Source organism: Vigna unguiculata, chromosome 6 (assembly GCF_004118075.2).
Source record: "Vigna unguiculata cultivar IT97K-499-35 chromosome 6, ASM411807v1, whole genome shotgun sequence".
NCBI classification, from domain to species: Eukaryota; Viridiplantae; Streptophyta; class Magnoliopsida; order Fabales; family Fabaceae; genus Vigna; species Vigna unguiculata.
The window spans coordinates 29631273-29645343 of record NC_040284.1 but is presented as its reverse complement, the minus strand read 5'-3'; the positions used below and the strand labels follow the sequence as shown (position 1 = coordinate 29645343).

The 14071-nt window shown below is 30.5% G+C and overlaps 1 protein-coding gene across 1 annotated transcript; it reads right to left on the bottom strand.

Annotated features, from left to right (window-relative positions):
- Positions 1 to 6364: 6364 nt before the first annotated feature.
- On the bottom strand, positions 6365 to 10358 carry LOC114186630 (GTP-binding protein OBGC, chloroplastic). The gene is made up of 7 exons (XM_028074592.1): positions 9464 to 10358; positions 8951 to 9224; positions 8375 to 8666; positions 8108 to 8267; positions 7589 to 7697; positions 7153 to 7301; positions 6365 to 6783 (listed from the first exon to the last, which is right to left on the bottom strand). Exons 1-6 carry the CDS (start codon positions 10300 to 10302, stop codon positions 7206 to 7208), a joined length of 1770 nt encoding a protein of 589 aa, XP_027930393.1. The 5' UTR covers positions 10303 to 10358; the 3' UTR covers positions 6365 to 6783; positions 7153 to 7205.
- Between the last annotated feature and the right edge of the window lie 3713 nt (positions 10359 to 14071).

The following is a 14071-nucleotide window of genomic DNA, read 5'->3' as shown; positions in this document are numbered from 1 at the left end:
AAGATTCCCTTTACTTGCCAAATACTTTAAGTGGAGCTCTACAACCTGCAACAATCATTTTCTTCATTGTTCCAATGATATTCAAAATGGGTTTTGCTGTATCTTAGTAATAAGCATAACAACTGATTTACCGTGGTAAGTTAAAAAATAGATCTACCTTAGCTTTCCAACTTGGTGAACAATGAAAAGTTTAGTGAGCCAATTATTGCATCTGGTCCATGCAAGGTATTGGCATTTGATTAGCATTGGCAAAATTGAATCCTTATGTGTATCAGTTCATGTGTAAAGGCCAGGCTAATCATGAAATTCTTCCAGCTGAAATCTATTATGTTGAATAAACCACCAATTCTCTCAAAAAGTGTTATTCTCTCCTGAGTAGTCTTTAAAGTTATTGAAACTCTCTCTGAAGTATGGAATATTCATCATTTTAAGTTCCTAAGTTGAAGTATTTCAGTACAGTTAAAGTACCCATGTGGGGGATTTTAATTAGTTAGAAGACTACTTCATATGATTTTCTTTACTTTGATAACTAATTAAGTAGTGCCTTTTACTTTAGGATCATTAAAGGGAAAATGTAATAATTTAAGAATGAAATTGATGATTTACTCCTATTTTGTTCTTTTTTTCAGCACAAGAGACAATATTGAAAAACTAATACACATACGCCTCAGAAGAAAAAGGCTTGACCCTATTATAACTTTTATGATATTTGATATATATATATATATATATATATATATATATATATATATATATATATGTATGTATGTATAAACTAGAAAGAAATCTATCATAAGATCATAAACTATATGGTTCAGGTAGTGGCATTTATAGAGAACAGAAAATGCAAGCAACTGCATTATTTGTCTGCATACTCCTTGAGAGGCTCCAATCTTTGAATTTGGAGTCACTATATCTTAGCAAGTTGTTCACCAGTTGCATGTAATATACACATGTGAAACCTTCTTATGCATAATAATCAACCAATTACATAGTGAACTCTTGTTTGCTTCATAGTTTTCAAAGGGAGCAGTTAAAATTATCTGACCAGGATCAACATTATTCAATAATTTGATAGGTTGTCTTATGAAAGGCTCACATGTTAAATTCTTAATTTTGTCTGTTTTTTCATCTTTCAATGGTAGAATTTTCAATACTGTTGTGTCATGAATGGTTTACGTATGTTAGGCAGAACCGATGGTAGTAGTTCACAGCACATGCCACAATAATGAAGTTAAGTTGGTAAAGGAATGAGTGTTAAATTACCGAAACCACTCAATATAAAATATCAGATTTTCTTGTAAATGCTTCTTTCATGCCAAAAACGTATGTTTCTAGCAGAGTTCCCTTTCGATTAAACTTTATTCCTATGTTTGTTTGTGTCTTGGATCTTTCAAGCACAAATCAGATATTGCATTCTAGAATGTTCAATAACAGTTTTCGAGTAAACCCCACCATTTTGATTTGTGAAAGTACATAGTAATGTCATATTAGTCATTCAAAATAAGAAAAATTCAGATAAGAATATATGAAATTTGAAGTTGTTTCATCCATGTCCCTAATTTTCACCAGTTACTGCCCTTCTGATTTCTCAATATATATCACTATTACTACACAGTAAGTAATGTGATTAATAAACTGCACTTTCGTGGATTTATGAGAAACTTTATCAGTTCAGGGACTAGTTTTACACTTTCAAATAGTAAAATGGTGGTTTGCTCAAAGTGTTTTTATACTAAACATTTTAACCAAATGTTTTTTATAGTTACGTATAAGGTTTTAAAAAATATATGTGAAATTGTGACAAAACACTAACCACAGTTCAAACTTTGGTCATGCAGAATTTGACAGCAGCATAATGTACCTGCAGTCACGCCGGTATAGATAGTGGGTGACATAATCCATCCAACAAACATAAGTTTTACTAGGATAGGCTCCGACCCATGGTTTTAATATTATGTTAAGAAGTGAATTTTCAATCTAGATCAACCTCATCATAATTCTGATACTATGTTAATAAATAGACTTAAAGCCTACATCAACCCTACAAGAAGATCTGTTTGTAAGATAAGGTTTGCACCCATTTGTATAACATGGGATATCCAAGAAAGTCCTAAGGCAAGTGAGATGTTACAAAATAGATATTGATAAAACATTGCATACACATTTACTCTGCCAATTGTGTTAAGAAATGAATTTTAAGTCTAATCTAATCATACAAAACTGACTTGTAAACTGAAATTTATAGCTATTTATATATTATGAAATTGTTTTATCTCAAATTTGAAGAGAGAGTGCTTAAGGGCAAGTGAAATGTTACAAAATAGATACTGATAAAACATTGGATACACATGTACTCTGCAAATTGTGTTAGATCAATTTTCAATAAAGTCTGATAATGAGAGACATGAGTAGTGATCTGGAAAAGGCAATAGAAAAAGGTTTAGTCAAAAAGGGCAACGAAAAGCTTAAACGAAGCATGCAAATTGAAGTTGACTAAACCGCCCCACAAGACAAAAGCTATAGTGGGCCAGCACTTTATTGATTCACAGCTCTTGTTGCAGTATAATTTTACTCTCTTTAATTAATTAAGCCTGCAAAATCATTCTATGTGGCATTGGAAATAGCATGCCACTAATCATATCAAAAGGGTCAAGCCGTTTTGTTGTTTTTAACATTTTTCCCAATGCTTTGTCATCACTAACACCATGTTGGCTCGATTAAACTTGCACTGATCCCACTCAATTTTTCTAAACAGTGCAAGTTAAAAGTATTCAAACACCAGACCAAAATGAAAGAGATCACAAACGGCTCAATTACAGTTCTTTGATTAAGAAATCATTTGGGTTTTGACTCTAAGAACCCTTGACTCTTCCACTAAAGTTTCAAGCAGCCGAAAGATACTCATATCTTAGCTTCATTTGGGTCCCCTGTGTTGAAGCTAAGATATTATTGGTATCAATGCTCTTACTGTACCAAGACAAACCAAAAATATTGACATGCATAAACTCAAAAACAAAGAAAAAGCAAGAAGTTTCTTTTAGCCATACACTGTTCACTGCATTGCTTTAGTTGTTTCATAGTTCAATGCATAGGAAGAGAAAAATGAGTTTAATCATGAGTGACATTATGACAGAATATGTACTATATTATTATACACAGACACAACACATATGAGGTGTTCATTTGTTAAGACCATGTTTTTATTTTTATTAGAGACACTAATTTTAAACATACAAGCCATGATTATCATAGATTAATAGTCAAGATTACCTGTAAAAGCCAAAAAATGGTGTAATTTTGACTTCAAAATTACCAAAATAGTATAATTTTGACTTCAAAATTACTAAAATGGTATAATTTTGAAGTGGTGACAATTTGATACGATTTTATTTTTTGAAGAAGTTATACCAAACTAGTATGTATTTAGTTTGTTGTGATTTTTTTTTAATTTTAATCGAAATCGAAATCGTACTAATTTGGTACAACTTTAGTACAATAAAATCATTCCGAGATACGACTTCAAAATTAAACCATTTTGATGATTTTAAAGACAAAATTGCACCATTTTGGTGCTTTTGTCCAAAATGACCGATCACTTTTCTTTTTCCAATATATATAATATGATGATTGGATTAATAGTCTTGGAACTTACCATTTGGTAAGAAGAAAGGTTAGTCAGGGACATCTCAAAAGATGTGTTTTGGTTGGGTTGGCAAATGATGCATTATTTATAAGGGACTCTGCATATCCCTAAAATAGATTGTTTTTTTTTGTTTTCACAATAGTAAAAGTAAGCACAAAAGTACTCTATTTTTCTCATTACTTTTCATTTGTCTACTGTGTTTTAAGTGGTTTTGGAGTTACAATATTTTCCTTGTTTAAGATAATTTAGTGTGTGTGTTACTTCACTTAGGTTCTTGTTGTCTCTTGTCTTTATAGTGTGTTAATATTATAAGCAAAGAAATAGATGTATGTGCAAAACAATATGAAGAGCTTTACTGTTAGAAGAGAATTTTGCACATTCTCCAAAACAAATTACTCATACTTTTTTTTTGTTGTTGTTAAAGGTGATCCGGCATTTAGGGATAATGTTTGGTTGGACTTTGACGAAAAATAGAGAAATGGAGTTGAAGTGAGAAATGTTGTAATAAGCAACTTTTGGTTCAAACTTGTGTCGTGTTTGCTTTAGCAGCTTCAGCTTCAGCTTCTATCTGTTCATAAACACACTTGTGTTGCTTCTTTCCCACTTTGCAACCAAAGTTCAAGACACAATCTGTTTTTTTTTTTTGCTTTTTAAGTTCTTGCTTCTTTTTACCTTTGTTTAGTTAATTATGTGCCGTGGTGTTTTGTTCCTTCCGTGACCACCACAAAATACGTTGAAATGACATCATATTAAATATTAAATATGTATATATCTTTGCTGATGCTAAGCTAGTTAAACAGAATTGACTAATTAGAAATGTGAATATTTTCAGTACTACTCAAATGTTTTTGGCTCAAGTTTTATTGTTTGTCGGTTGTTTTTCAACAAGTTTACCACAACTTTGTTAAGACAAGTTATAGTAAAGTCAATTACTTACTCCACATTTTTAATTTTAATTAAAGATGCTTTAGTTAATTGAAAGAAGGTAATGTAAACTATTAATGTTAGTTTTGACATGGGTGAACACTTATGTTTGAGAAAATGAGAGGTGATCGGTAAGAAAAGTTTAATCTCCCAAATTTGAAGAGAAATATGGAGAAAATCACGTTAGAAAGAGTATAATGTCTAAACTATCCTTGCATGATAATTAATTCTAATTGGGTTTGGATTATATTTGATTATGCTTCAAAATGAAGCACAAAATTTCGAAATCTACTATTTGTTTAATTTTGAAGAATCGATTCTCCACTATTGATATAAATTTACAACTTTGTTTAACAATATTTTAAATTCATTACATCATTACAAATATACTCATTCGTAAATAATTTTATATATATATATATATATATATATATATATATATATAAAATAATACAAACAAAATATAATTAAAAGTAAAAATAGTAGTGTACAAATTAAATATCAAAAATAATTATAAATTAATAATAATTATTTTATTTTAAATTACTTTTAATCGATGATATTTTAATATAAAAAAATTCATCAATTGAAGTATCATTTTATAACTCGTAATCACTTAAAGTTTATTTTAAAATTATTTAAATTAATTTTAACTATAGGAACAAAATTATAATCCTATAATTTATCAATTAAAAAATATATATGTATTTTTTTATTTATCACACTCTTTCGATCACTCAAAAATTTTCTTTTATTTATCTTCATTTTTTATCTTTTTTCCCTTAGTCCAATAACTCCACTTTTCTTGTTCTTTTTCTTCATTTTCATCATTTTCGCTCTATCACATGCATAGTGAAAAAAATGAAGAATTGAAGGTCATAAAAGAAGAGTTTTCACAATATATGTCTTACATGTATGTTATTGCAAATAAATGTTGCGCTTCCCTGGAACTTGGTCTTTGTTTTCTTTACTTTAAAATAATTCTATTTAACAACTATACCTGCCAAAAATATGAAATTATCATTCTTTTTATTCACGGTCTAATTCTATTAATTTACTCTCATCCTTATTTCTTTGTCTAACTTAAATTTCAAGTTATTATTATTATTATTATTATTTTATAAATTAAAATTAATGTATACATAGACTGATTTGCAAAACTCAATCATATAATTTATATAAATTTATTTTTAATTTATGCTTTAGTTGTTGTAATTTTTATAAAATTTTATATAATTTTTCTCTTTTTCTCTTTCTCCAAAATATTTACAAAAAACGTTATCCAAATATACCCTAACAGAATGAAATAAATCTTCAAACATCTCTGTTTGGAAGTTCAGGTAACACAAATATAGTTCAGCCGAAACAGTAGGTGTTTGGGTTTACAAGCCACAGCAGTCAGGAAAATAAAACATACCAAACAAGCCCGAGGCAGCAAAATTAAAATAAAAAGCACTACTATCACACATCACAAATGTTAAGATACCAATGAAAGTGTTTGTAAAAAGTAACATCGATTAAAAAAAACACTTATAAGTTATTAATGAGAACATGTCTTAGCCATAATATTAGGCTATTACCTTGTGATGCCACATGTAGACATTGATAATTAAGGGAAGGAAATTGGCTAGCACTACAGATTTTTCCCCAACATCCATTAACAGTTTTATTCTTTTAAGAAACAGGATAGTCTATCAACCATATTTTAGTCAACAAGCCAGTAAACCAAGATACAAACACGTTAGAGATAAAATATAACAATCTCAATCCAGTTGCTTATATGGTGACTTCAAGTGAAACTTGAAATTCAACTGCTTCTTTAGTTTCATCGAAATTTCCAAACCACGTGAAAGTAGTCTCTCAAGAATGAGGATATAATCATGTCATGAATTTTAGATTCTGTACAGAATAATTTATAATACACCATCATAAAATTACATAAGCAATTTATCTGTTCTAAACCAATTTAAGAGAACCAACAATGTTTAATGAGCTCCACAGCTGTCTTACCTCATACATGACTCTTTGTTCATGAAGAGTTCCCTCAAGTCAAAGATAAGAAAATTGAATCGTAAATGCACTCAGCATCATACCATCACTGGGCGAGCATGTAATGGTTTGCATTACCTTTATGCTTCTGATGCAGCTTTTCATGACTTCTATCCTCTTCAATGTCACCTCATTACGATTGAATTTGCTTCCTCCATGCACAGCTGATCATTAACGAGAAGTAAAATTAATTTCAAGATGGATAAAGCCCCAACTGATGATTTCACAAAATCACAAAAAGATAAAATACCATTGTCTGAAAATATTGTCAAATAAACTACAATAACAGTGATGTTGAAGATTATATCCAAAATACACACAAATAAATAAAAATGAAAATGTGATGATATCCTTATCGAGGAAAGGTTAAAGAACCCAAGTTTGTCACCTCTTCAATTGTATGTTATAGGAGCTCATACGCAGAATCCAGGAAAAAAAAAATTATACATGGGATCAAATTAGATTGTTGACAAGATTCTAAGGATAGCATGGATGAAAGTATAAAATCATTACAAGAACATCATTCCCCTTACCTATGGCATAATTGCAATACACATGAATATAGAATCACCAAAATTGAGTGTCATTACTTCCATTCAGCCCATTTTAATGAATCTGAGGACATTTTCCTCATCCTAGCCGCACCAGAATTTCCCGAGGAGTCATGCCATATCATCTTCAACTGATAAGAAGCAGAATAAAAGGTCATTGGGTATTCATATTATGGAAATGGCACAAAAGATTGTAGAAAAGTTTCATGCAGAACTGCGTATGGATCTCTTGAGTTTTTTTTCCAGCTCCACATGTTTCCAGGTTATGTTTTGTCATTCGAAGTAGGGATCAATAATGTTCCACATTTAAGGGTAACTAAATTTCATTTATTAAACCATACGTTAACATCAATCACTGTTCATTGTGTTATCAAGGATTGTAGTGAATAGAAACGCTAAAGAGAAACAAAAGACACACCTCTCCAACAACTACCGTGTCCCCTTCCTTTACACCAAGTTTCATGAGAGATTTGTACACACCACAAGCCTCAAGAACATGTTGGAATCTTCTCTCCGAGTCAACGTACCTGTTAAGAGATCCACATATCTCAATGAAACTAGACACAAACAGGTTTTACAATTTCAAGCATAAGGCTTGTCCTAATACACTTTTTTTCTAACACATCAAGAACTAGTCAAGAGAATGATGGAATTTGAAATGTTTTCACACTATGATTATTGCAAGAGTATTTTTTGTTCTGAAATCTTCACATAAAACATGAAAAGCTGTGCAAGAAGCTTCATATCAGTGATGGTAAATGGTTTTGTAGACACATACAGAATGAATCCAGGGTAATAATTTCAACACAATTTATTCAATGCGATAAGATGGTACACCTCAATAAATATGTGTTTAAGATGAAAGAATCAAAATAAATTGGTGATACAAAAATTTATTGAGGAATGTACTCCCGTCCTCATCACATTTTTAACCTACCTCCAATTTGTCATCTGAATAAATCGTTCTAATCCAGATCCAACTACATGCCAAATATTTGAATCATTCTCATGAAAAATCTCAAAATCACTGATGGATGCATTCCGCTGCCTCTGTACTGCATCGGCTACATGATTCAAGTTTACCATATCTTTTCCATCTGAAACAAGGTCAAATTTGTCCAAACACAAAGAACTTATTAGAGAAAAAAGAGTGTTCAAGTGATCTGACAATAGTATATAAAATAAGTTTAAAAGTAATTGTAACCTTCGTATTCCTCATTTTCTTCTTTACTTTTACGCAAAAGCTCATACGCAGCACAGATAACTTCATGAGTACCTTCCCTTGTAACAGCACTCATACAAAAAGGTGTGATCCCACGAGACTGCAAATTTTCTTTGAAGGATTCCCAGTTTTCATATGCTTCTGGAAGATCCATTTTGTTAAAAGCAACTACATAAGGCTTCTCAGCAAGTTCAGGATTAAATAGTTTTAGCTCTAGACGAACTGCATCAAACTCAAGGTCTGGCTGCAGTGACGAACCATCAACAACATGTACCTGAAACCAATTATATATTGTCTTAAACTAAACAGAAGTTTTCAGGGTGAGAAACATAAGAAGCAGACAAAAAAAATCCAATGATGTCACAGATTGGTTGTTAGAAAAAGAAAAAGAAGTTAAGCAAAGAAAATACTTATAATCTACTCCTGTTCTAGTTTTCTTAACCCCTAGAATCTGTGTGGTAACTCTAAAATTGAACCTACCAGAAAAAAGATTTTGAATTTTAGCTATGTCTACCTATATAAATCAACAAAAAAGCATCTCTACTCAAAAGTGCCTACCAGGGCAGAACACCTCTCAGTGTGGCGTAAAAACTCGTGGCCTAAACCAAAACCTCGGTGTGCCCCTTCGAGAAGACCTGGAAGGTCTGCAACTACCATGGTTGAATCATAGTCAAAGGAAACAACACCGAGATTCGGAAGCAGTGTAGTAAAGGGATAATTAGCCACCTCCGGCTTTGCAGCACTAACAACACTCAAAAGTGTACTTTTCCCCGCATTCGGAGCACCAACTATACCAACATCCGCAACGAGCTTCAGTTCTAACTCCAACCACCTGATCAAAAGAAACCATCATTCTAACATAACTCTCATACGGTTCCAGCAAACTTGTTCTCTCTTTCTAAATGCAAGACACAGATGGTAGCTTTCATGTCTACAAAACAAATTGTACCCTTCACATATTGATAACCCTTTGGTTTGCAACAATGGTTTCTGTTTTATTTCTTAATAACAAAAATGTTGTCTGTTTCACAAAACTAAAGGGTCCTAGCTATGCAGGGTAAAATGACTCACATTTCATGACCCTCTTCCCCATACTCCGCAATCTTGGGGACCTTATTAGCCCCGGACTTGAAAGAAGCATTTCCTCTACCTCCTCTACCACCAGGCAATACCAAAGCTTTCTGTCCCGGATACACCATCTCCAACAACACATCATCTTCTCCACTCATCCGAATCAAGGTTCCAGGTGGCACCTTCACCACCACATCCTCCCCCTTTGCTCCATTCATCATGCTCCCCTGCCCGTGGGACCCTCTCCCTGCCCGGAAATGCACGCTGTTCCGAAACGGAAGCAGCGAGTTCATGGCCCCGTCCACCTCCACGTACACGTCGCCGCCCCTCCCGCCATCGCCCCCCGAAGGCCCCCCCAACGGCACGTACTTCTCCCGCCGGAACGCCACCACACCGTTCCCGCCGTCCCCCGCCTTCACATATATCTTAGCCCGGTCGAAGCATCGCATCACCGCCGGCACCCCCTTCTCCTTTTCGCTCGAAGACTCTTCCTCCACATTCTCGTCTCCCGAATACTCGAAGGCTTCGACCTCGCCGTCGCTTTCAGGTTCGGAATCGGCATTGCCTTCGAAAACGTCGCCTTGTTGCCGCTGAGTTTGCCGTTTTCGATTGCGGAGGAGGTGGTCGATGGGTGGGGTCGCTTCGGAGAGCTTGATTTCGGGAGGTGAGAGAGGGGAAGAAGAGGAATAGTCGTGCTTGAGCGGAAGACGAGTGTAGGTGGTGGCTTCGCCGCCGGGGACAACTGGTTTCTGGAATTTAGGGTTTCGAATTTTGCTGCGATTGGCATTACGCCGAGCGAAGGATTGCGGAGTGAAACACGCAGAGACAGAAGAAGCCATTTTCGCAGAAACCTTACGAAACTCAACATAGTCTCAACTCAAGTAATGCAAAACTCGAATATCCATCGGATAAGACCACACGTGTTACAAACTCAATATATCTACTTTTCTGCATTTTTTTTTTTTTAATTTTTACATTGTATAAAACTAGATTAAGAAAATTGTTATTTTGTAAATCACCATCAATTTTCTTAATTAATTCCACCAATTTTCTTTGATCCATACATTTAATTTATAACTTCAAATTTATTTTAGTTTTTGAAAATAACTAGTTTCACAGCATACCTTATTTCATGCGGCATTTTAGTCCATATCCATGAATAATAATCATCATAAACTTGACAAAAAAAGTGCCATATTTATGGCCTAACTATGATTTTTATTTATTTTTTATTACAAAAGGTGATTAGTTTTGAAAAAAATACCAAAGTACAATTAACACTGTTACGAAAAACTATAGAGTAATTTGTGAACTTGTTGTGTCAAGACGATATGACATAATATTTATCAAAGTTGGTGTTTTAAGTCCTAAATTAAATTTGTGATTCTTGAAATATAGTTTTAGTTTATACATTACGCCATTCTAATTTTAATAGAAACAAGTTTTTAAGGATCAATTGTAAATAAAAAGAACAAGAGACAAAAATTAAATATAATAAAAGTTAGGAAAATGTATTTTAACAGGAATCGTGCTAATAGATAACTTAATTTTAAGGATATTTTAATCACTAAAAAATTTACTTTTATACTTATAAAGAGAGATATAGAAAGATAAAATAGTAAATGTAAAATGTATGTAAAAATTTGTTAGGACATCAAAATATTTAGCTGAAAGTATATTTAAGAATTAAAAGAATTACATTAAGATTATTGATATTTATACATGTTATAAACATATTAGTTTTGTCTGTATTATCTTCTGTTGAACATGAAAAATATAATTTTAAATGTCTTTCTAATATATTTTAAAATATTAAAATTAATAATAATCAATATATTATGGAGATAAATAATACGGAAAAAGAAAAAAAAATTAATTTTAAAATCTTTTAAGTATTTATTTTCAACATCCTTGTGTGACATCATAAAACCTCAACATTATTATAATAAATTATATATGTTAGATTTACCCGGCATGTTCAACATACTTTTATAACATCATTTTTTAATCTATAATCTTTTTGTGCGTTTTTTTTTGGATCTATTAATATACCTTATTAGAGATGGCAAATAAACTCGTCCCCGTGGGTATTGTCCGAACCCGTCCCCGTTTTGACGGGGAATCTCCGCATTGACTGGGTATGGGTATGGGTATGGGGAATCCCCGATTTTTTCAATTGGGTATGGGTATGGGGATGGGGATGAATATATCCCCGCCATAATACTCGTCCCCGCCATATTTCCATCATCGTTTAAATTATTAAAATATTCACAATTAATTAAGTAACCCTATATATTCTTTTTATTTTTTATTTCTTCTAAATATTTGGTTTGTCATGAAACTCATTCTTATCTCCAATATATTTTTTATCTTATCATAATTTTTATGTAATTATGTTAAAATGATGTATGTCGATTAAAAAAAATTATGTCTGACATTTGAATATTTCTATTATTTTTAATATTTTTATTTATTGTATATTTTCCTTTCACATGAGAATGTTTAATACTCTTAATTTAAGTGTTTAATAGCATAAACATTTCATTTACTTGGTAATATAAAAAAATCTTTTCTTATTATTATTAATTTTTATTTCATTTCAATAACTCTTTTATTTCGCTAAAACAATTTTTGTTATTTTTCAACCATTGAGTATATATGTTGATATTTGAAAAGTTTTCTTAGATCTCTAAGATATTTTTCGTCTTATCATACCCTAAATTATACATTTGTTTTTTCTTTGTGCAATTCTTTCCAATAGTCTCCAAATTGTTTATAAGACACACATTTGTTAATTTTTTAATATTTTTATTTTTGTTTATTTTCATCATGTAGAATACTATTTCGATAATTTTTATCTAATTATTTTTTATTTTCTAACTCATTACAATCATACTTTAATTTTTTCACTATAATTGTATAAATAATTTTTGTTTACTACAATATAAAAATTTAATGTAATTGTCATGAATATTTTTTTATCACCATCCAACATATATTGGAGTTTAAAAGATACAATATCTATGATAAAATTTTATTATGTTTATTATTTGTTCTTTGCGTCATTTTTTTTATCAACCATTGAGTATATATGTTGATATTTGAAAAGTTTTCTTGATCTTTAAGATATTTTTCATCTTATCATACCCTTAATTATATATTTGTTTTCTTTTGTGTGATTCCTTCCAATAGTATCCAAATTGTTTATAAGACACACATTTGTTAATTTTTTAATATTTTTTTTGTTTATTTTCATCATGTAGAATACTATTTCGATAAATTTTATCTAATTATTTTTTATTTTCTAACTCATTACAATCATACTTTAAGTTTTTCACTATAATTGTATAAATAATTTTTATTTACTACAATATAAAAAATTAATGTAATTGTCATGAATATTTTTTATTACCATCCAACATATATTAGAGTTTAAAATATACAAGATCTATGATAAAATTTTATTATGTTTATTATTTGTTCTTTGCGTCATTTCTTTATCAACCATTGAGTATATATGTTGATATTTGAAAAGTTTTCTTAGATCTCTAAAATATTTTTCATCTTATCATACCCTTAATTATATATTTGTTTCTTTTTGTGTGATTACTTCCAATAGTCTCCAAATTGTTTATAAGACACACATTTGATAATTTCTTAATATTTTTATTTTTTGTTTATTTTCATCATGTAGAATACTATTTTGATAAATTTTATCTAATTATTTTTTATTTTTTAACTCATTACAATCATACTTTAATTTTTTCAATATAATTGTATAAATAATTTTTATTTACTATAATATAAAAATTTAATGTAATTGCCATGAATATTTTTTACCACCATCCAACATATATTGTGGTTCAAAAGATAATGTTAAAATTTAATTATTATGTTTATTATTTGTTCTTTGCATCATTTTGATCAACTAATGTATTATAACTTTTATTAGTGTATAAAATATAGATTTATTATAATTTAAAAAATTGAAGTAAACAAACATTTAAAATATATTTTAATTTAAATATTTTTTTCCTTTTATATTTTTTTAAAAATATTTTTTCCTTTTATAGTTTTTTTAAAAAAATATTTTTAAAGTTTATCAACTAGGTTTCATTAATGTTTGCAAATTTAATAAATGTTTGTGTTCTCATTAAATTTTATTTGGTATTCTAATCTAAAATGTAAACAATTATAATTTATTTCAAAGTATTTGATATCAAAGAAACAACTATACTCCTAATATTGAATATTTGATAATATTATGTTTCCTTTACCGTAATTTTTATTATTTTATAAAAATTAGTTAAAATTAATATTAAAGTAGTAAGTAAACGGGTACGGGTATGGGTACGAGATTATACCCGTTATCCGGTGGGGATGGGGATGGGACAAAAGTTTGATATCCGTTGGGTTTGGGTATGGGGATGGGGATGAATTTTTTTTACGGAGATGGGTATGGGATAGTGAAACCCGTCCCCGCCCCACCCCGTTGCCATCCCTATACCTTATTGTGTTTTTTTTTGGGATCAATTAATATACCTTATTGTGTAACTGATAAAATATGTGTATTATGTAACACAACAAGTGAAAGAAAATTAATAAGAA